Source organism: Scyliorhinus canicula, chromosome 22 (genome assembly GCF_902713615.1).
Source record: "Scyliorhinus canicula chromosome 22, sScyCan1.1, whole genome shotgun sequence".
NCBI lineage: Eukaryota > Metazoa > Chordata > Chondrichthyes > Carcharhiniformes > Scyliorhinidae > Scyliorhinus > Scyliorhinus canicula.
The window spans coordinates 22,877,681-22,901,347 of record NC_052167.1 but is presented as its reverse complement, the minus strand read 5'-3'; the positions used below and the strand labels follow the sequence as shown (position 1 = coordinate 22,901,347).

Genomic DNA, 23,667 nt, shown 5'->3' with positions numbered 1-23,667 from the left:
AGTGGGGAGGATGTGGAATTTGCTGCCACATGGGAGCAGTTGAGGTGATTAATATTGGTGCATTTAGTGGGAAGCGAGTCAAAACACATGAACAACAAAGGAAACTTTCACGTCAGCGCTGAGATTTGAACTCAGGTCTGTGGTCCAACCAAGTACAGCACCGTGTCCCCATCAAAAATCACTGTGATTAAACTGTGTCCGAAACTGATACATTTTTTTTGAACAGAAGGAGATCATAGTAGAAGAAAGATTTTGTGGTTTCTTAAATACAATGATAAGGTTAAAGGAAAGTAATAATTTTGCAATCACTTCTTTCTAAAAGATCAACGAGATTGTTAGTCTTGTATCGTGGGAAAAACGATGATGAACTGTTTGTATGTGTAATCCTGCTTTTGACATCGTCGCCTGAGATATCACTAAGAAAACCACATTTTTCATGATGTTGCAGCAATCCCTTGATAGGAGGACCCACGATGCCCATGGTGCTGAATGGTGCCATCGTTTTAGGATGAGGAAGGTGCCTTTGTTGTTTATTCACTTTTTCTTCCGCCCTGGTTCGTAGGACAACAGATGCCAGAGGGAGGTGATGCCAAACAAAAATGTCTGAAACGCCCACTTGGATTGGACGCCTACGTTTGTGATGCCTTTGTCACTGTGTGGGTAGAGACAGAAAAGGCAAAGTTAGTGTCCGTCAGAGCAGCAACCCCCACTAAATGAGTCTCAGCGTTACTACTTCTGACATCCTAGAAGATCTCTGTTGGAATTGCTCCCAGAGAGGCCCTGGTTACGTGGTTATAATAGGGTTGCTGAGATATCTTGACTAGAAGGGAATCGGAAAGAAGTTTGTAACAGATATCCGGGGACGGAGACAATAAACTATCTATGTTGATGCAAGGCAAAGTGTTTTTTTTAAACAAACAATTTTATTGAGGTGTTTTTTGGCATTGTAAACAGTTACAGGTTACAGAAATGTGCAAATATCAACGGAAAAGCGACACTTCAACCAAACCATAGTGCACATAACCGGTCCTCTCCCATAAACGCTACCCGCATATTTATCCCTCCTATTCTACTCTAATCCCCCCCCCTCCGCTGACGTTCAATCTCCCGCGAAGAAGTCGACGATGGTTGCCACCTTCGGGCGAACCCCAGTACAGATCCCCTCAAGGCGAACTTGATTTTTTCCAGACCCAGAAAACTCGACATGTCCGAAAGCGATAGTTCGGTCTTCGGGGGTTTTGAGTCCCCCCATGCCAGCAGTATTCATCGCCGGGCTATCAGGGAAGCAAAGACCAGAACGTCGGCCTCTTTCTCCTCCTAGACTCCCAGATCTTCCACCTCTGGACTCATCACCACCCTTGTTTTCAGTACCTGGGACATGACACCTGCAAATCCCTCCCAGTACCCACTAAGCTTAGGGCATGGCCAAAACATGTGAACATGGTTCGCTGGTCCTCCCGCGCATCTAGCGCATTTATCCTCTACCCAAAGAATTTGCTCATCTGAGCCACCGTCATGTGGGCCCGGTGAACGACCTTAAACTGAATCAGGCTGAGCCTGGCACATGTTGCGGTTGAGTTTACCCTACTCAGGGCTTCCGCCCATACCCCATCCTCCATCTCCCCGCTGAGTTCCTCCTCCCATTTGAGTTTCAGTTCCTCCATCTGGGACTCTTCCCCCTTCATGAGCACCTTGTAAATATCCGAGACTCTACCCTCTCCTCCTTCTCCTCTAGAACCTATTCTGTCCTGGATCCCTATTGGCAGGAGGCGTGGGAAGGATGGGACCTGTCTGCGTATAAAAGTCCCCGCACTTGTAAGTACTTGAAGTCATTTCCCCATACCAGTCCAAATTTCTCCTCCAAAGATCTCATGCTCGCAAAGCTCCCCCTCGAGGAACAATATGGCCCACCCTCCTCACCCCCGCCCGCCGCCATGTTCGAAACCCACTATCCATGTTCCCGGGGGAGAATCGATGGTTATCACATATTGGAGCCCAGACCGACGCACCCACTTCCCCCATATGTTTCCTCCACTGGCCCCATATCCGCAGGCCACCCCCACTAACCGGGATGGTGGAGTACCTGGCCGGCGAAAAGCAGTAGGGGAGCCATGACCAGAGCTGCCAGGCTGGTGCCCCTTCACGAAGCCCGCCTCCACCCGCTCCAAATAGACCCCATACCCATCATCCATTTCGTTGCCATGGCTATGTTAGCCGCCCAGTAATAGTTGATCAAATTCGGCAACGCCAGTCCCCCCTCACTGTGGCTCCTCTCAAGCGTCGCCTTCTTCACCCGTGGGGATTTTCCCGCCCAGACAAAGCTCATAATAATTTTGCTGGTCCTTTTGAAGAAGGACCGCGGGATAAAGATCGGGAGGCACTGAAAAATAAACAGGAATCTTGAGAGGATTGTCATCTTTACCGTCTGCACCCTCCCCGCAAGTGATAGCGGGAGTGCATCCCATCTCCGAAACCCCCTCTTAATTTGTTCCACCACTCTAGTCAAATTTAACTTATGTAACCTGCCCAGTCTCGTGCCACCTGTATCCCCAAGTAATCGGAAACTTTCCCCAACCAGCCTAAATGCAGCTCCTTCAGCCTATTCTCCTGGCCCCTTGGCCTGCACTACAAACATCTCACTCTTGGTCATATTTAATTTGTACTCCGAGAACCGGCCAAACTTTCTCAATGTTTCCAGTATATTGTCCATCCCGCCAGTGGGTCCGACACGTACGGGAGCAGGTCGTCCGCATAGAGAGAGATACCTTGTGCCACCCCCCCCCCCCACCACAGTCATTCCCTTCCACCCCTTAGCGGCTCTCAGGGCAATCGCCAACAGCTCTATGGCCAGCGCAAACAGCAACGGGGAGAGCGGGCATCCCAGTCTGGTCCTGTGATGTAGTCTGAAATAGACTACATGTAGTTTGAAATAGTCTGACATTGTCCTGTTCGCCCTTACACTAGCTTTTGGGGCCTGGTACAGTAGTCTGACCCAATTAACCAGTCCCTCCCCAAACCCGAACCGTCCGAGTACCTCCCACAAAGAGTCCCACTCCACCTGGTCAAAGGCCTTCTCAGCGTCCATTGCCACCATTACCTCTACCTCCTTGCCCGTCGGTGGCATCATAATCACATTAAGCAATCTTCTCAAGTTGGCTGTCAGCTGTCTGCCTTTAACAAACCCTGTTTGGAAGGAGAGGCAGGAAAGGGAGAGGCTGTGGGGGAGCTCCTAGAAGTAGATAGGAAATATGCGGCGGCACGAGAGGAGGGGCTATTGAGGGAGCGGCGCAGTTTACAGGCCAGGTTCGACCTACTGACCACTAGGAAGGCGGAGACGCAGTGGAGAAGGGCGCAGGGTGCGGCGTATGAGTACGGGGAAAAGGCGAGCAGGATGCTGGCACACCAGCTTCGTAAGCGAGATGCAGCCAGAGAGATTGGGGGAGTGAGAGAGAGGGGTGGGGACGTAGTGCAGAAGGGGCAAGAGGGTGAATAGGGTCTTCAGGGACTTCTACAGGGAATTGTATAGGTCGAAACCGCCGAAGAGGAGAGGGGGAATGGAGAACTTCTCGACAAATTGAGGTTCCCAAAGGTACAGGAGGAGCTGGTAGAAGGGTTGGGGGCGCCGATAGAGCTGCAGGAGCTAATTAAAAGGGATAGGCCAGATGCAGGCGGGGAAGGCGCCGGGGCCGGATGGGTTCCCGGTGGAGTTTTACAGGAAATTTGTGGACTTGGTGGGTCCAGTGCTGGTGAGAGCCTTTAATGAGGCGCGCGAGGGGGGGGTTTGCCCCAACAATGTCGCATGCCCTGATCTCCTTGATTTTGAAGCGGGACAAGGACCCGGTCCAGTGCGGGTCCTACAGGCCTATCTCCCTCTTAAATGTAGATGCCAAGCTGTTAGCAAAGGTCCTGGCAACCAGGATAGAGGATTGTGTGCCAGGGGTAATCCATGAAGACCAGACGGGGTTCGTGAAGGGACGCCAACTTAACACAAATGGCCGGAGATTGTTAAAACGTGATCATGATGGCCGGCAGTGGAGGGGGGAGGCGGAGATAGTGGTAGCGCTAGACGCGGAGAAGGCATTCGATAGGGTGGAGTGGGAATACTTGTGGGAGACGTTGGAAAGGTTTGGGTTTGGGGAGGGATTTATCAAGTGGGTAAAGGCTGCTCTATTCGGCCCCGATGGCGAGTGTGGTAACAACGGAGGAGGTCAGAATATTTTGGGCTCCATCGAGGTACTAGGCAGGGGATGTCCCCTATCCCCCTTACTCTTTGCATTAGCGATTGAACCGTTAGCAATGGCACTGAGGGGTTCAGGGGGGGTGGAGGGGACGGACGAGGGGAGGGGAGGAAGCATCGGGTCTCCGCTCTAATGCGGATGACCTGTTGCTGTATGTGGCAGACCCGGAGGGGGGGAATGCTGGAGGTTATGGAAATACTAGCGAGTTCGGGGACTTTTCGGGATATAAAATTAAATCTGGGGAAAAGTGAGGTCTTTGTAATACACTCGGGAGACCAGGGGGAGGGAATGGGAGGCTCCCCTTCAAAAGAGCAGTAAAAAGTTTCAGGTACTTGGGGGTGCAGGTGGCAAAGAACTGGGGGACCCTCCACAAGCTGAACTTTTCTAGGCTGGTGGGAACAGATGGAGGAGGAGTTTAAGAGGTTGGACATGGTGCCGCTGTCGCTGGCAGGGAGGGTGCAGTCAGTTAAAATGACGGTCCTCCCGAGGTTCTTGTTTTTGTTCCAGTGTCTGCCCATCTTCCTCCCTAGGGCCTTTTTCAAGAAGGTAACGAGTAGTATCATGGGGTACGTGTGGGCACATGGCACCCCTAGAGTTAGAAGGGTCTTTTTGGAGCGGAGTAGGGATAGTGGAGGGCTGGCGTTACCCAATCTTTCAGGATATTACTGGGCGGCAAATGCATCGACGGTACGAAAGTGGATGATGGAAGGGGAGGGGGCAGCTTGGAAGCGTATGGAGAGGGCGTCCTGTGGCAACATAAGCTTAGGGGCACTGGTAACGGCACCATGGCCGCTCCCTCCCGCGAGGTATACCACGAGCCCGGTGGTGGCGGCCACCCTCAAGATCTGGGGGCAGTGGAGGCGACACAGGGGGGAAGTGGGGGGTTTGATAAGGGCACCACTAAGAGGGAACCACAGATTTGCACCGGGAAATACAGGAGGGGGATTTCTGAGCTGGCAGAGGGTGGGCATTAGGCAACTGAAGGACTTGTTTATAGAGGGGAGGTTTGCGAGCTTGGGAGAGCTGGAGGAGAAATTCGGGCTCCCCCCGGGGAACACGTTCAGGTACCTCCAAGTGAAGGCATTTGCCAGACGACAGGTAGAGGGGTTTCCCGTGCTTCCCGACAGGGGGGCGAGTGATAGGGTGCTATCAGGGGTCTGGGTCGGGGAGGGGAAGATCTCGGACATTTATAAGATTATGCAGGAGGTGGAGGAGGTACCAGTAGTGGAGTTGAAAGACAAGTGGGAGGTAGAGCTGGGGGAACAGATAGAGGATGGGACATGGGCAGACGCCCTAGAGAGGGTCAACTCGTCGTCGTCATGTGCGAGACTGAGTCTTATTCAATTTAAGGTACTGCATAGAGCCCACATGACGGGGACAAGGATGAGTCGGTTTTTCGGGGGTGAAGACAGGTGTGTCAGATGTTCGGGAAGCCCTGCGAATCATGCACACATGTTTTGGGCATGTCCGGCACTGGAGGAGTTCTGGAAGGGGGTGGCAGGGACAGTGTCGAGAGTGGTGGGGTCCAGGGTCAAGCCAGGATGGGGACTTGCGATCTTGGGGGTTGGGGCGGAGCCGGGGGTACAGGAGGCGAGGGAGGCTGGAATATTAGCCTTTGCGTCCTTGGTGGCTCGGAGGAGGATCTTGATTCAGTGGAGGGACGCAAGGCCTCCAAGTGTTAACACCTGGTTAAACGACATGGCAAACTTCATCCAATTGGAAAGAATCAAATTCGCCCTGAGAGGGTCGGTGCAGGGGTTTTTCAGGCGATGGCAACCCTTCCTGGACCTCTTAGATCAGAGATAGAAACTGGGGTCGTGACAGCAGCAACCCGGGAGGGGAGGGGAGGGCGGGAGGGAGGGGGGGGGGGGGGGGGGGGGGGGGGGGGATAACAACGAAGGAAACACGGTATCGGTGGTGTCACGGGCAAGGCCTGCCCGAGGACACTGCCAGAAACGACAAGATGGTCTGGCGGCCGGTTCGTCGGCGGGAGGGGTGGGGGGGGGGGGGGGGGGGGGGGGGGGTGGGGGGGTGGGGGGGGGGGGGGGGGGGGGGGGGGGGGGAGAGGCGGGGGGGGGGGGCGCGCCTTGCGGGTAGGGCGGGGATGGGGGGGCGCGCAGAGGGTGAAGGGGGTGGGGGGGGATTCTTGTTAAGATAGGGGGGTTTCTGAACTTGTGTTCTTGATATATCAACATGTAGGGGGGTTAAAAATGTTTTGCTACTCCTGAAAAATTTCTTCAATAAAAAGTATTTAAAAAAAAACAAACCCTGTTTGGTCATCCCCAAGTCACCTCTGGTTACACAGTCCTCAATTCTAATTGCCAGGCACCTTGGCCAGGAGGAGCCTTGGCGTCCACATAAATCAGCGAGATTGGCCTGTAATGAACAGCAGGCCTTCCGGGTCCTTGCTCCGCTTTAATAGTCAGCGAGAGAACTGATTAGGGAAGAGGCTTCCTTTCCGGGGTAGGGGCAGCTGTAGCTAGAAAGTGGGTCGAGTGGAAGCGGCAAGGAGGTCGAATCGTGAGCAGCGGGGACCCCAGGCTGGGTCGACCAAGCATGGCGGATGGCGGGGACGCGAGGAGCGGAGGCCTCACTGGCCAAGGGAGGAGCAGATGGAGTTCTTCAAGAACTGCTTCGCCGAGCTGAGGAGGGACATGCTGGACCCGATGAGAGAGGTGATGGACCGAATGTTCGAGACACAGACAGTCCAAGGGAAGGCGCTCAGGGAGGTCGAGGCAAAGCTCTCCAGCTAGGCGGGGCACGGTAACGGAGCTGGAGCACGAGGTGGAGGAGCTGAACGCCCGTCAGAGGAGGATGCAGGAGCAGCTTGAAGAGCTGGGGAACAGAGCCAGGAGGCAGAATTTAAGGATCATTGGCCTCACCCGAGGGCTGCGAGGGGTCGGATGTGGGCGCATACGTGACGGGTATGCTGATGGGACCGGAGGCCTTCCCTCAACCCTGGAGTTGGATGGGGGCACATAGAGCCCCCGCAAGGAAACCCAGGACGGGCGACCGATCGAGGGCCTTGGTGGTCCGCTTTCAACCGGCTTGCTGACAGGGACATGTGCTGCGATGGGCCAAGGCGGAGAGGAGCAGCAGATGGGAGAACTGCGAGGTGCGCATTTACCAGGACTTGGGAACGGAGCTGGCCAAGAGGCGTGCAGGATTCATCAAGGTAAAGGCAGCCCTCTACAAAAAGGTTTGGAATGCTGTATCCTGCAAAGCTCTGGGTTACGTTTAAGGAACATGTGAGTAAAACGAATATCCCCTTCCTGTCGGCTGTCTGGCTCCCTCTCCCCATTATCAACTTACGTGATAAACTCTGGGATTTTCCCCAGCACTCTTTTAATAAAGTCAGCGTCCTCCCAATTCGGAGCATACATATTGACCAGCACCACTCTCCTCCCCTCCAGCTTGCCCCTTACCAGAAGGCATCTGCCCCCGCCGTCTGCGATTATGCCCTCCGCCTCAAATTGAACCCGCTTATTGATCATAATTGCTACCCCCCTGGACTTAGAATCCAAGGCCGAGTGGAAGACCTGGCTAATCCAGCCCTTCCTTAGCCTAGTCTGGTCAGACACTTTCAAATGTGTCTCCTGCAGCATAATTACGTCTGCCCTTAGAGCCCGCAAGTACGCGAACACACGTGCCCTTTTGGCTGGCTCGTTTAGTCCTCTGATATTCCAGGGTGTTCAGCCTGGTTGAGGAACCCCCCCCCCCCCCCCCCCCCCCCCAACCCCCCATCTGACTCCTTTGACTAGCCAACCTGCTAGCCCGATGACTCATCCCTCCGCCGCCCACGTTGCCTCGCTCCCATTGTTTCCCCAACCTCATCTCCCCACTCATCAATACACCATCCCCCGATCTGACCTACTGGAACAGTCTCACTATAATGGGAAAGGTCAAACGAGATGGGGGACACCAAACAGCAAAGTGAGGCTGCTCCAGGTGTAATACAGTTCCAGCTGTGTAAACAGATAAGTGTTAACACACGTCCCTTTCTGAGCATTAATAAAGTAACAACGCAGTAACACAGTACCTGTATAACACCCACAACTCAAAACAAACATAAAAACCCACAACCAAAAACTTTAATCCCCATTGCTTACCGGCCACCTTTATGTTACAGTGAAGGCTCCAACAAACACAAAGAGCACGACAAAAGGTAAAAGAAAGCGAGGGGGGGGGGGGATCACATCCCCCCCCCCCCCGCACACCCTGTAGGCAAAAGCTGCCAAAAATACAACACAAAGCACCTTTAAAGCAGTAAGCAGTCGACCGTTAGTCCAGGCACAGTAGGCACCCCCCAGACAATAACTCTTGGACTCTAGCTTGAGACCGGGGGTCCTTTTTGCGGGACCAGCCCCTGATCCCTCGCGAAGTCCATTGCTTCTTCGGGATCGGAGAAGTAGTGATGTTGGCCCTGATGCGTGACCCAAAGACGAGCCGGGAAGAGAAGACCAGACTTCACGTGCTTTTTAAATAAAACCTCCTTAATTTGTTTAAAGGCTGCTCGACGCCTGGCCACCTCCTGGCTTAGGTCCTGATAAATGCGAAGAACACTGTTATTCCACGTGCTGCTCTTAGCGCTCTTTGCCCACTGCAGCACCCGCTCCTTATCCGTGAACCTGTGGAACCTACTCTATGTGCCTCCTCCAGCTCCGGCGGTCGCAGAAAGGCGTCAGCCCCCATCAGCTGCAGCAACAGGTCAGCCACAAAAGCTGCGGCATCAGCTCCCTCAGCCCCCTCATGGAGGCCAATGATCCTCAGATTTTGTCTGCGGGCTCTATTTTCCAGCTCCTCTACTCTGTCCAGCCGTCGCCTCTGTCTCTCCTTCAACCCATTGACTTCTAGCGCAGCAATCGTCTGCGTGTCCGCCTGCTCCTCCACCGCTTCCCCCAGCTCCTTAACATTTTTGTCCTGGGCATCCAATCTCTGATTCAATTGAGCCACTGCCTTCTGAAGTGGCTCCAAGTTATCCCGCTTCAAAACTGCTTTTTTTTTTTTTTTTTTTTTTTTTTTTTTTTTTTTTAAATAATTTTATTGAAAGAGTTTTTCCATACAGACATTTACCCCTACTAATTTTTAAATTATTTACAACACAATCCCTCTAGGCAAATGTCCTCCCTCGCCCGCCCTCTCGCGCGCCCACCAGTCCTCCCCCCCCCCCCCCCCCCCCCCCCGGCAACTTAACAACCAAGGCAGCCTACAGTTTCAGACATGAGAAGCGAGCAGGCTTGCCCGCGTTACAGTCGTGCGTGTCCCCCCACCGACCCTTGCTGCCCCCCCCCTCCCCCCTCCCCCTCCCCCCCCCCCCCCCCCCTCCCCCTCCCTCACCCTCCCCTCCCCCCCCCCTCCCCCCCCCCCCCCCCCCCCCCCCCCCCCCCCCCCCCCCCCCCCCCGGGTTGCTGCTGCCACGACCCCGAACGTCTATCTCTGGATCTAAAAAGTCAAGGAACGGTTGCACCGCCTGGCGAATCCCTGTACCGACCCTCTCAGGGCAAATTTGATCCTTTCTAGCTGAATATAGCTAGCCATATCATTAATCCAAGTTTCAACGCTTGGAGGCCTCACGTCCTTCATTGAATTAATATCCTTCGTCGAGCCACTAGGGACGCAAAGGCCAGTATTCCGGCCTCCCTAGCCTCCTGTACCCCCGGTTCTACCCGACCCCAAAGATCGCAAGCCCCCATCCTGGTTTGACCCTGGACCCCACCACCTTCGACACCGTCCTGCCACCCCCTTCCAGAACCCTTCCAGCACCGGACATGCCCAGAACATATGCACATGGTTCGCTGGGCTTCCCCAGACCTCTGACACACCTGTCCTCACCCCAAAGAACCGGCTCATCCTTGTCCCCGTCATGTGAGCTCTATGCAGCACCTTAAATTGAATGAGGCTAAGCCTCGCACACGAGGAGGAAGAATTGACCTTCTCCAGTGCATCCGCCAAGTCCCGTCTTCTATCTGCTCTCCCAGCTCCCCTTCCCACTGGCTTTCAGCTCCTCCCCTGATGCTTCTTCCGCCTCCTGCATTATCTTGTAGATGTCTGATATCTTCCCCCCTCCGACCCAGACCCCCGAGAGCACCCTATCACTCGCCCCCTTACTGGGAGCAGGGGAAACCCCTCCACCTGCCGCCTAGCAAATGCCTTCACTTGTAGATATCTGAACATGTTTCCCGGGGGGAGCTCAAACTTCTCCTCCAGCCCTCCCAGGCTCGCAAACCTCCCCTCTATAAACAGGTCCTTCAGCTGCCGTATGCCCACCCTGTACCAGCTCTGAAATCCCCCGTCGATGTTCCCCGGGATGAATCTATGGTTCCCTCTTATTGGCGCCGCCAACAGACCTCCCATTTCCCCCCTATGTCGCCTCCACTGCCCCCATATCTTGAGGGTGGCCGCCACCACCGGGCTCGTGGTGTACCTCGTGGGGGGGAGCGGCCATGGTGCCGTTACTAGGGCCCCCAGGCTTGTGTTGCCACAGGACGCCCTCTCCATTCGTTTCCAAGCTGCCCCCTCCCCTTCCATCATCCACTTGCGCACCATTGACACATTTGCCGCCCAGTAGTACCCCGAAAGATTGGGTAGTGCCAGCCCTCCACTGTCCCTACTCCGCTCCAAAAAGACCCTCCTCACCCTTGGGGTGCCATGCGCCCACACGTAGCTCATGATGCTACTCGTCACCTTTTGAAGAAGGCCCTAGGGAGGAAGATGGGCAAGCACTGAAATAAAAACAAGAACCTTGGGAGGACCGTCATTTTGATTGACTGCACCCTCCCCGCCAGCGACAACGGTACCATGTCCCACCTCTTAAACTCCTCCTCCATCTGTTCCACCAGCCTGGAAAAGTTCAACTTGTGGAGGGTCCCCCAGTTCCTTGCCACCTGCACCCCTAAGTACCTAAAGCTCTTTCCTGCTCGCTTGAAGGGGAGTCTCCCAATACCCTCTCCCTGGTCCCCCGGGTGTATCACAAAAACCTCGCTTTTGCCCAAATTTAATTTGTACCCCGAAAAGTCCCCAAACTCTGCTAATAGTTCCATTATCTCCGGCATTCCCCCTTCTGGGTCTGCCACGTACAGCAGTAGATCATCCGCATACAGCGATACTCGATGTTCCTCCCCTCCCCTAGTCAGTCCTCTCCACCCCCCTGAACCCCTCAGTGCCATCGCCAACGGTTCAATCGCCAGTGCGGAAAAGTAGGGGGGATAGGGGACATCCCTGCTGGTCCCTCGGTGGAGCCCGAAATACTCCGACCTCCTCCCGTTTGTCACTACACTCGCCGTCGGGGCCGAGTAGAGCAACTTCACCCACTTAATAAACCCTTCCCCAAACCCAAACCGTTTCAACGTCTCCCACAGGTACTCCCACTCACACCCTATCGAATGCCTTCTCCGCGGTCCAGCGCTACCACTATCTCAGCCTCCCCCTCCACTGCCGGCATCATAATTACATTCAGCAATCTCCGCACGTTCGTGTGAGCTGCCGCCCCTTCACGAACCCCGTCTGGTCCTCATGGATTACCCCTGGCACACAATCCTCTATTCTAGCTGCCAGGATCTTTGCCAGCAACTTGGCATCCACGTTCAGAAGCGAGATAGGCCTGTAGGACCCGCACTGCACGGGGTCTTTATCCCGCTTCAATATCAGGGAGATCAGAGCCTGCGACATTGTCGGGGGCAGAACCCCCCCCCTCTCGCGCCTCATTAAGGCTCGTACCAGTACCGGTCCCACCAAGTCCACATTTTTCTTATAGAATTCCACCGGGAACCATCTGGCCCCGGCGCCTTCCCGCTTGCATCTGACCTATTCCCTTGACTAGCTCCTCTAGCCCTATTGGCGCCCCCAGCCCTTCTACCAGCCCCTCCTGGACCCTTGGGAACCTCAATTTGTTTAGGAAGTCCTCCATTCCCCCTCTCCTTGTCGGCGGCTCAGACCGATACAACTCCTTGTAAAAATCCCTGAAGACCCCGTTCACTTCTTGCCCCTTCTGCACTACCTTCCCGCCCCTCTCCTTCACTCCCCCAATCTCCCTAGCCGCATCTCGTTTGCGAAGCTGGTGTGCCAGCATCCTGCTCGCCTTTTCCCCATACTCATAGACCGCGCCCTGTGCCCTTCTCCACTGCGTCTCTGCCTTCCTGGTGGTCAGCAGGTCGAACTTGACCTGCAGGCTGCGCCGTTCTTCCAGCAGCCCCTCCTCTGGTGCCTCCGCATATCTCCTATCCACTTCCAATAGCTCCCCCACCAGCCTCTCCCTCTCCTGCCTCTCCTTTCTTTCTCTATGCGCCCTTATGGAGATCAGCTCTCCCCTGATCACTGCCTTCAGGGCCTCCCAGACCATCCCCACCTGCACCTCACCCGTGTCATTCAAGTCCAGATAGCTCTCAATGCTCTTCCGGACCCTTTTACACACCTCGTCGTCCGCTAACAGCCCCACATCCAGCCGCCACAGCGGGCGCTGGTCCCGCGCCTCCCCCATTTCCACATCCACCCAATGCGGTGCATGATCAGAGATCGCAATGGCCGAGTACTCAGCTTCCCGTACCCTCGGGATCAGCCCCCTGCTCAACACGAAGAAATCGATTCTGGAGTACACTCTATGGACGTGGAGAAAAAGGAATACTCCCTCGCCCTCGGCCTACCAACCTCCATGGGTCTACTCCTCCCATCTGCTCCATGTACCCCCTCAGCACTTCTGCCGCTGCCGGCCTCCTATTGGTCCTTGCGCTCGATCTGTCTAGCCCGGGGTCCAGCACTGTGTTAAAGTCCCCCCCCATGATCAAGCCCCCCGCCTCCAGTCCCGGAATGAGGCCCAATAGGCGCCTCATAAAACCCGCGTCATCCAGTTCGGGGCATATACGTGACCATCACCACTTTCTCCCCCTGCAGCTTACCCTTCACCATCACATACCTACCCTCCTTATCTGCCACCACCTCCTCCGCCACGAACGACACCCTCTTTCCCACCAGAATCGCCACCCCCCGGTTCTTTGCGTCCAATCCAGAGTGGAACACCTGTCCCACCCACCCCCTTCTCAGGCGAACCTGGTCCACTACCTTCAAATGGGTCTCCTGTAACATTGCTACATCAGCCTTCAGTCCCTTCAGGTGTGAGAATACCCTTGATCTCTTGACCGGCCCATTCAACCCCTCACGTCCAAGTGATCAGCCGGGTCGCGGGACGACCGCCCCCTTCCCCTGCCGATTAGCCATGTCCTGTTCCCTGCTCGCCCCGGGTCGACCCTCCCCTTCTGACCCGCTCCCCATGGCGATGTCCCCCTCCCCCCACCTCTCCAGTCCTCCACTTCCCGTTTCTGGTCTTTTCAGCAGCAACCCGGTGTCCCTCCCTAACCCCCCTCCCCCCCCCCCCCAGGCTAGGACCCCTCCTAGCCGCGATGTACCCTCCATCGTACTCCCGTAAGTCAGCTGGTTCACGCTGACCCGGCTGCTCCTGCCCCACTCCGACTCCCCCCGGCTCGGGGGGGGGCCTCCCCCCCCCCCTTGCCACTCCTCCCTGGCCCCGCTCCAGCGCGGGAAAGGTCGTCATTGCTAGCCACGCCCCGCATCAAAACTGCTTTTTAATCAACCTGCAGCATATTTCCAGTGCTAACTGGATCGCCGGGTCAGAGGTCCGTAAGTCCGCCATCTTTGCCCCCGGGTCAGCTTCCCCTGCACTTTGCCGTTGTCCTTTTCTTTCCCGTTTTCGCTGCTTCCTGCTCTCCTGTGGTTCCATGCAACTCTGCCCGTTAACCAGCACCTCCGTGGCCGTCTATCCCAGCGCTCAACAGTCCCGAAAAAACGGGAAACCGGGTCCACAAATCCTGCTGGAGTGAGACCCACCGAATGCGCGACTTACTCGCTCATCGCCGCCACCGGATGTCTGCAAGGCAAAGTGTTCTACTTACCCATTGCATGTAGACAAATAAATTTGATGAGCCCACGTACCACAGTTAAATAATTAAACCCTCCCCCAACCTGTCTCCCATTTTACAGTGGGCACGGATTACCCGCCCGCCCTTGGGCCTTGCCATGGAGTCCGAGCTCTTTCATCAGACAGAGAGTTAGGAGAAACTTACAGTATATATCACTGACCATTATTACAACAGAAACGCGACTGACCACATTGTGCCCAACTCTATTGTGAGCCCATTATCGGGGAGCCAGGTTGCTGGCTGTGTGTTTCAGGTTCAGCAATATTTAGCAGGATAATGCAAACAGCCAGAGCAGAGATCGTGATAAAGAAAATAATAATGCCTTCAAATATTTACTGGAGCACAATTTACACTGGGAACAGGGCCACTGAAATACAATCCAGCAAGGATTAATTTTGCTTTCCACAGACCGATGCTTCAGAACTAAGGCTGTTTGGGAGACAAATATTCAGCACAGTTTTCTGGAAAGGACTTCTGGCTGGTAGTTCTTCCATGCATTACGTTCATCCCATGGGGAGAGATTAGGTCATAGCCTACACTTGCCTCCAGGCTAGATGTTATTCTTGGAGGGATTGCTATCGTAGCACTAGCCTCAGCTTATGTGAACCCCCTTCAGTGGAAGACTTTACACCGACTTCCTGTTCCAGTGGCCGATACAGTGGCTCTGTTATGTTCGTACATCGCACTCTCCACCTTGCAGCAGGACCCAGTCCAGGCGGGCCAAGCAGGAACACGCTCACTTGCTCCTCCAGGGGGCAGAGCCACAGATTTCCATGAAGGAATTGAGGAGGTGGACTGAGTGTTTTCCACTTTTGGAATTCTTCACACGAAAGAGGGAACAAGGATATTGCTGTATGGAACGAAACTTGTTACACACTAACCCTGTGTGTCGGCAGTAATTAAGTCAGGGTTGTAGTTACAACAATTTGCAACTTGATATATTGAAACGTCCCAAAGTGCTTCACGAGAGTGTTAACAAAGTTTTCCACCAATTTTACACACGAGGAGATATTGGATCAGACAATTAATGAAAGGCTTGGCCAAAGAAGAAGGTTTTCAAGGATGAAACCGAGAGAGAGAGAGAGAGAGAGTGAGAGAGAGAGAGAGGTGTTTGGAAGGATCCCAGAGCAGGGCCCAGGCAGCTGAAGGCACAGTTTGCAATGGTACAACGACTGAAACCGAGGCTGGTCAAGAGGCCGGGATTTAATGAATGAATGCAGGTCTCTCAGACAGTGGTGGGGGCTGGAAGAAATAAGTGAGATGGATATGGACAGAGTTGAAAACAAGGGTGAGAGTTTTAAAATTGAGGCGTTACCTGGCCGGAAGCCAATATAGGTTAGTGAGCACAGGGGCGATTTGAAACTCTAGGGTCGCACTGATCTCCACTACTTGAGTCTTATTCTGCCATTTTTCTCCCCCTTGGTGTTCCTTTTGTGGGGTATGGTTCCAAGGGTGTGGCCTATCGTCCACTAGCTCAGGGGGCTTTAGTACCCTGAAAGGAGTCACAGAGCAAGTCTAATGCCATGTTCAGACATAGTCACTTCCAGCTGGACGACAGGAGCAGGAACCCAGGCTGATTTCCCCTCCTATAACCGAGGAACGGCTGGGCCCACTGTAGCACAGCTATTGCAGCCCAGGGAAAATTACCAGCACAGGACAGTTTGGGAAAGTAATTTAACCAAAATGTTCAACGCACAGCTTTCTTGGAAATGAATTCCATCTGGCAGTTCATCCAAGCATTATATTCATCCCATGGGGCAGATTAGGCCACAGCAGAACCTTTACAAGATCATCTGGCAGCTTTACACAATCAGTTTTTTGACGCCACTAAATACCAGATCTATTCAGTTCAACTGCGGAAATTAGCCAATGGTAGGATTTGAACTCCTAACCTCCAAGTCGCTCCTGGAATACCATCGTCAGCTTCAGAAAATCCGACACCATCAATCAGCCCAGCTCGGGAAAAGGTCATTGGTGAATTGTCACAGCGTAAGATCAAATTTAATGAATGACTTTTAAAATCTCATTTGTAAATCATCTAGAGGAGCGCTGGTAAAAATCCCTAACAAAGGCAAGGTTCGGGAAATTCTGGTCTTTGTCGATTCTGTCCCACGTTAATCATGCAGGAATCCCAGGAGAGAATCCATCTGCTTCAAATCATCGGTCTCGCTGGAGTTGACAATGAGGTTAGTGAGAGGTGGAACATTCCTGATCTTATTTTGATTTAATGCCTCCAGGTCACATTACAAAGTGACACCACCTTTCCATTCTTGTGGGGAAACAAAATCTCTGTCACGGCAATTTGAGAAGATAAGGAACTTGCATTTGTCTAGCCTCAGAAATTCCCAAAGTCAAATATTGTCAAATATGTTCCAGCCAATAAAGTATTCTTTATGTATTGAAATGAAAATTGCTTATTGTCACGAGTAGGCTTCAAATGAAGTTACTGTGAAAAGCCCCTAGTCGCCACATTCCGGCGCCTGTTCGGGAGGCTGTTACGGGAGGCTTGTCACTGCTGTAATAGAGGAAGCATATAGTTGTGGGTATAGTACCCCATCTCAACCTGCATTAGTAACAGAATATTTATTTAGGCTGTAAAATATGTTTGACCTGGGTTTTTGTTAGGAAAGGATCTCCACCTTGATGGATAAATGGAGTTGAGATGCAGATCAGCATCGATCTAACTGATGTGTGGCCTATTTCATCAGTTATGCCAATGCCCTACTCCTGTTGCCACGGTCCCCAATCTAGACATGCACCATTTATCCAACAATGGCTTTCTCTAGAAGTAATTCTAACTTCCTATCTTTTAAACTTGAGCTCCTCCAGCACATCACCACCATTTGTGATTTCCTTAACTTACAGGGCAGCATTGATTATGGATACTCACTTGCTTGGCGGAAGGTTGCCTGGGGTGGAGTAGTCCTCCAATAGTCAATGCTCAAATCCTGTGCCTCGGACAGCTGAGCTCACTGCATAGCGAAGGGACATGGCTACGCACATCTTATCTTACATGTGGTAACTGACAATGGGGGACACAGGTCCAGAGTTGCCTGTACATGCTTTCTCGTGATCATACTTTAATGGGTATCGCCACTAATCAGCAACATGTCCGTCTGCCCTGTTCACTGAGGCAGTGTGCAGTAAGAGGCCAGGGAAAGGGCCTCTGGGATCTTGGTCCATATACAGCCCAGTTTAAGGATAACATGTCTCCTCCAGCCCCTCGATATTAGATTCCCATGTGAAACACTTTTGCCGGTCACAATGCAAAATTGTCCCTGATGCACAAACTGGCATTCTCACTTAGAAAAGCCACAGGAGTGAGAGATGGAAAAGTTAATAGAGCAGTAACTCTCTGCTGAGAATGGGCTTGATTAAATCAAATGTGCATGCATATTTTTATTTACCTACGGCTACTGGCTATCGATATTTTGCCCCCAGAATGGGAAACGTCCCAGTCTATAGTGGTTCTCCTTCAGCTCCACAAGTACCAAATTTACAGCTTAAATACATATTGATAAAGTTGGGTTAATCAAGAGATATTGTTAATTGTACATTACTTGTGTTGAATTGTACGCAGGTGGTGAGGATTCACTTGCACCCCTATAAATAGATGCAAACTCAAACTGTGATTGATGGGTTTGGAGATGCATGCTTGTATTGTGTAACTCTGTATATAAAGGTTTGTGTAAAGATTGGCTCCTGTTCAATCCTTCACCAATTGACTCTCTGGAATAGAACAGTTACAAAGCAGCCTCACCTGCAGAGTTTGATGCTGTACAGTGCTTCAGCAAGGTGAATAGCCCATGCAATCCAGTATCTGTAAAAGATTGGAAATAAACACACATACCCACTAACTTTATCTGAAAACATAATGAGAGTAGACTAGTTCAGTGTTTCCATTCACGCTCTCCTGCCTCCTGAAGATCATGAGCCAACAGCACAGGTCAGCCCATTCGTGTGGCTGACTCGGACCCATTTCTGGCAGCGAGGACCTGTACAACTCTCTTCATCATTTCAACTAGCTGTTCAGTTCAAGATGAAAATGCTGAATTGGCTTCAACACCCACTCACCCCTTCTCCTCCCCCCACATCCTCTGATGTTAGTTTCCCTGCTGTTTGACGTTTCACATCTTTTGTTCTCTCTGGGGACTGCCATTAGCACTCTTTCCACTTAGTATCTGTGGCCATTAGCCCCTAGTTTCCCTGGGTTTCTGTGGCTGACTCATCTTTCATTCTCACTCCACAGTATAAATATTTCCCACTTTCTCTGTCTGTTAGCTTTGACAAAGAGTCATCGGACTCAAAACGTTATCTCTTTTTTCTCCCTACAGATGCTGCCAGACTTGCTGAGATTTTCCAGCATTTTCCCTTTCGTTTCAACACCCACTCCCTCTGCCACCTGATGCACCCTGGCTACAGCGTGTGTATTGGATGCATTACACCGATTCACCAAGGCTTCATCAACAGCAACTCCCAATCTCCATGGCCTAGAAGAACCATGGGCAGCAGGCGCATGGGACCAACACCACCTAACAGCACTGTGGATGTACCCTTACCACGCAGACTGGTCACCTCCATATCCTCCCAGGGAGGTCGCATGACCATGTTGCCAGGCAATGTTACTCGCTTCAAACCTTTTTAATGGCACATCATTCCATGGAAGTCTCTTTGTCTACAGAGCCAGGAAAGTTCCTGGCATGTGTCCACATGTGTGGAGGATTCCGGAAATAAGGGGGGGAAAAAAGCACCTGGAGTCACCTTTTGGGTTGTGTGTGCCGTACAGGCCCACGGGCAACTGGGGCAAAACTGAAATTACAATCCTTGCTCCTGTTAATTCCCATTTAATTCAGGTTGTTGATCCCGATTCCATCTGATTCAGGAATTTATCCACCAACAATGCAACAGCTCCAAGAGCAGCCCCTTGCCCAACCCCTAATTCCACAAGATGCACTTAGCACAGAGAGCGAGGTACAAGACATGAACACAAAGGGAACCAAGAAGGATCCAGTCTTCAAAAGCCAGACTGTCAGAGGTTCAGGGTTGTTGGGGGAGGAGAGGGAGGGGGTGGTGGGGAGGGTTGTGGGGAGGCAGAGGGCACAGTATACATCGAGGACCTACCCAATGTACAAGTGGGGGTGATAGTGGTCCACCAGGTACTTGGAGAAGCTGCCCCAGGGACCCAGACTCTTGTATGGTACACTCTGCGGCCAAAACACCAGCAACTGCGAAGAAAAACAAAATCTCATGAGGAATTCCAGAAGAATGCCTTTATCCAGCCAGTGCTAAGAAGATCAAACGCGTTTCCACAAGGAAGAGTTGAGGCAAAGGGCAAAGATGCATTTAAGGTGGAGCTAGTCAAGTACTTGGAGAAGATGGAGACAGAATAATAAGTGTCAGAGGAGGGTCATGTGCAACACTTGCATGGACCAGTTGAGCTGAATGGCCGGTGTCCGTGATTATTTGCGATGTTTCACAAATACAAACAGCAATTGTGGGGGCAACATCTAAGAAAAGGCCTCATTGTGCATGTCTATTCAGGGCCTTGAGCTGCTATCTCTCTAATTCCTCTACGTTCTAACAGTGGAAACATTTTAGGCCAAACTTAAAATTAATGATTAGTTTACACAGCCCCTGTCTGTTAGATTGAACCCCATTCCCTGACCTTACCTTTTGAGCTCTGGGAAAGACCTGGATGTAGATTTTCTCTCAAATCCGGCTTCACATTTTTGGAGTTCTCTGTGTATCAAGGCCACTTTTCTGTGCTGGTTTGGAATACGTCATAAGGATCAGCTTCCGACTTTTTCTTACTCTGACAGCTGTGGAAAATACCTGGACGAAATCTAGACCTCGATCTCCTCTGAAACTTGACTTCAAATTCCTGGGCTCGAAAGGGCGTGGCAGACGACTGGTTAGCCATCGAACACCAGATCTGGCTGGAAATCATAGCATAACTTCAGGCCCTTCACCCGTCTGTTCAAACTGCTTACATTCCAGGATCATTCCAGATTGCAAACATAGTCCCTGGCTTCTTTTAGAACTGCCAGCACTCTTCTTAAACCCCTTCTCCCGCACCCTCATCTCATCTTACTGAATGAGCAGAAATTTCCTCCAATCAAAGATTGGGAAGACTGAAGGCGTTGTCTTCCATCCGCACTCCAAACTCCATTCTCTGGCTCCCGACTCATGCCGCTCCCTGGCAACCGCCCAAGATTGTTGGAAACCTCGGTGTCATGTTTGACCTCGAAATGAGCTTCGAACTGCATATCTGTGCCCCGACTTAAACTGCCTCCTTCCGCCTTCACCACACTGACTGACTTCATCCTTGCCTGATCTTATCTGGTGATGAACAAAGAACGATACAGCACAGGAACAGGCCCTTCGGTCCTCCAAGCCTATACCGGTCATGATACCACCCGTGGCCAAAACCCGAAAGAACAATGCAGCACAGGAACAAAATGAAACCTTCATTGATGCCTCTTAACTCCAGACTTGACCATTCCGACACTCTTCTGACTTGCCTCTCACAATCGACTCTGTCTTAATCCGAGGTCGACCCAAATTCTGCAGTCCCTTGTCCCTGCTCCCACAAAGTCCCGTTCACCCATCATCCCTGCGCTCGCTGACCTACACGGGCTCCTGGTCAAGCAATGCCCCGATTTTAAAATTCTCACCCTCGACTTCAATCCTTCCATGGCCTCACCTCTTCCTATCCCTGAAACCCCCTCCGAGACATCTACTTCTATTCCTCTATTTCAGGCCTCCTGAGCATCTTTGATTTTAAATCGCTGCACCTTTGGAGACCGAGCCTTCAGCTATCTCGGCGCTAAGCTCGGGGATGTCCTTCCTGCGCCTCCCTTCCTACCTCGTCATTCAAGACACTCCTTAAAATGGTCCTTAGTCTTCAACTAAGCTTTGGGTCATCAGCCCTAATATTTTTAAAATAAATTTAGAGTACCCAATTAATTTCTTCCAATTAAGGGGCAATTTAGCGTGGCCAATCTACTTACTCTGCACATCTTTGGGTTGTGGGGGCGAAACCTACGCAAACATGGGGAGAATGTGCAAACTCCACATGGACAGTGACCCAGAGCCGGGATCGAACCTGGGACCTGGGACCATTGCGCCACCGTGCTGCCCTCTAATTTTAAAAAAAAATTTGTTCATGGGACGTGGCCATCGCAGGCTGTGCCAGCATTTATTGCCCATCCCTAATGGTCCTTGAGGGGCAGTTAAGAGTCAACCACATTGCTGTGGGTCTGGAGTCACATATCGGCCAGACCCGGTCAGGACGGCAGATTTCCTTCCTTAAAGGACATTAGTGAACCAGACGGGGTTTATACGACAGTCGACAATGGTTTCACGATCATCACTAGACTTTTAATTCCAGATTTTTATTGAATTCTTATCGAATTTTTATTGAAGTCACTGTTTATGACTTAAGGATTGTATTTTGCTATACAAGGCTTCCTCATGAAGTACCTCATGGCATTAAAATAATTTCAGTTGTTGTGGCGGATGAATCACCATTTGAGCGAGGAGCGAAAATAGTGGAACCAGCAGTAGAACTAAACCTCGCAACAACAGTAGAATATGGGTCTGGGAGTTGGGGCTACAGTGAAAGAACATTGAATCATAGCCAGAGCTATGCACCCCCCCCCCCCCCCCCACCCTCGCACCCCATCCCCGCACAACCCTTCCCCTCATTCATTGGCAAGGAGAGCGGGGGCATGGTCTGCCACCCGCCACCCACTCCCTTACATGCTCTGCCAACCCCAGATACATATCTGGGTCACCTCACGTTGCCTGACCCTGTCATCGGAATCCCTCCTAACTCGGAAAATGTTGCCCGTATGGCCTGCCACTTGTTTGAACAGAGCAAGGGACGATCGCGGATTAATTTATTTTCTTGCCGCCCGCAAGACCCCCCCCCCCCCCCTCCCCTGATTCGGGGTTGGGGTCAATGCGTGCAACGGCATGCACATTTTTACCCCAACTCTAACAGACCGCAGCATTTGTCCCCATCAAAGAGAGAAATGCTGGGAAGCAGGGCATCAGCATTTCCAAACAGACGTACAGTGAAGTACCCAAAGGATCCGGTGATGACAGCCATCCAGAAGAGGCTGGTCCTCCGAAAGTAAGTACTGGAGCCTGTATCTGGCATCTTTCCGCAGAGCTCTCACCAGCTGCTCCCCTTCCGAACAACCACTGAATGTATCACTTGTTCAATTGCACTTCCTGTTTGGCTTCTTAAAGGCAGACTATTCCACGGAACATATAAGATCTATAGACTAAAATGGCTCTGGTGGAAGGGGACGTTAGCTTGCATGTCGTAATAAAGTTTTTCAATACAGCTGAGCCAAATCTTTTGAATTTGGCCTCATTTTGCAGAGTGGCCAACTCTCCCCCAAATCCCTGATCGGATAGGGAAGACATGGGATCTGCGGGGAGCAAGGGTGGGACTGGTACCTGGGTGAGGGTTCTGTATTGACTGTGGCATTGCCCACATTTAGTTTACAGGCTATTTTATATATACGGTCTTGCTCACTCACTCATGTCAATTTGTTGGGTCCCATTCCAATTTTCTTGCTATAAATGGGCAATACATAGATTTAGACATTTTAGAATAATAATCTACTGTAGTGTCACAAGTAGGCTTACATTAATACTGCAATGAAATTATTTCTAAAATTGTACCATCAAGGTTATTTATATAGAAGAAAGAATTGACGTTATTCGACAATATATTTTAAATTTAGAGTACCCAATTCCACCCCCCCCCCCCCCAATTTAACGTGTCCAATCCACCCACTATGCACATCTTTAGGTTGTGGGGGTGAGACCCACGCAAAAACTGTCCACACGGACAGTGGGTCCTCGGTGCCGTGAGGCAACAGTGCTGACCACTGTGCCACCCTATTAGACAATATATTATATAAATATGTAATAATTTATAAACTTATAATTATAAAATATTTAACTTCCATAGATTAGAATAGGAACCCAGATTCCCTGCTTATCTGTAGGGTATGTCATTAGACTAGGCAAGTTATTGAAAAATTGGGCAGAAGTGACTTTGGTTATTACCTATGGCATATTTGATGAGTGATGGAGGAAGATAGGCCTGTATCGGAATTGGGGCTGGATAACAAGGAATGTGTCATTGGTCAGTGAATGGAGAGGTACAGTCCCCTCCCTAGCCAATAGATGCTACTGTAGGATACTGGATGAGAACCTAACTATTTTTACTTTGTAAAACTGTGGGGAAATGTTACTGTACCACAGCAGTGATAATACTGACCGATAGGTATGTTAAAAAAACTTTAATTTAAACACAGAATTAACCATGTTAGCAACAAAGAATCAACTTTACAACAGTTACAAGAATAACAGTTACAACAGCTCTTAAGTAAAAAGAAAATCTTTAACTTACTCCCTACATCTACCACTATATATTCCAATTAAGCAAGCCGATATAGTTCAAATGCCACTTATAAATA

At 51.5% G+C, this 23,667-nt stretch overlaps 1 protein-coding gene across 4 annotated transcripts; it reads right to left on the bottom strand.

Moving 5' to 3' along the window:
- Positions 1 to 212: 212 nt before the first annotated feature.
- tmem254 (transmembrane protein 254) lies at positions 213 to 22,408 on the bottom strand. Of its 4 annotated transcripts, none has more exons than XM_038782689.1 (4): positions 22,245 to 22,408; positions 19,289 to 19,392; positions 17,928 to 17,987; positions 213 to 652 (listed from the first exon to the last, which is right to left on the bottom strand). In XM_038782689.1, the coding sequence occupies exons 1-4, from the start codon at positions 22,329 to 22,331 to the stop codon at positions 535 to 537; spliced, it is 369 nt and encodes a 122-aa protein (XP_038638617.1). In that variant the 5' UTR covers positions 22,332 to 22,408; the 3' UTR covers positions 213 to 534. The 4 variants fall into 4 exon arrangements, with proteins under 4 accessions (XP_038638617.1, XP_038638618.1, XP_038638619.1 ...); XM_038782691.1 differs by having other exon boundaries at positions 590 to 652; positions 22,255 to 22,401; XM_038782690.1 differs by lacking the exon at positions 17,928 to 17,987.
- Positions 22,409 to 23,667: the final 1,259 nt, after the last annotated feature.

Excerpts from the sequence above, each read along its gene's own strand:
- tmem254 (XM_038782689.1), bottom strand. The coding sequence starts at position 22,331 with ATGCCAGATACAGGCTCCAGTACTTACTTTCGGAGGACCAGCCTCTTC. Across the intron at positions 17,988-19,288 it reads CACCCCCACTTGTACATTGG|ATACTGGATTGCATGGGCTA; the intron begins GTAGGTCCTCGA and ends AATCTTTTACAG. Across the intron at positions 653-17,927 it reads TACAGCATCAAACTCTGCAG|TGACAAAGGCATCACAAACG; the intron begins GTGAGGCTGCTT and ends CTACCCACACAG.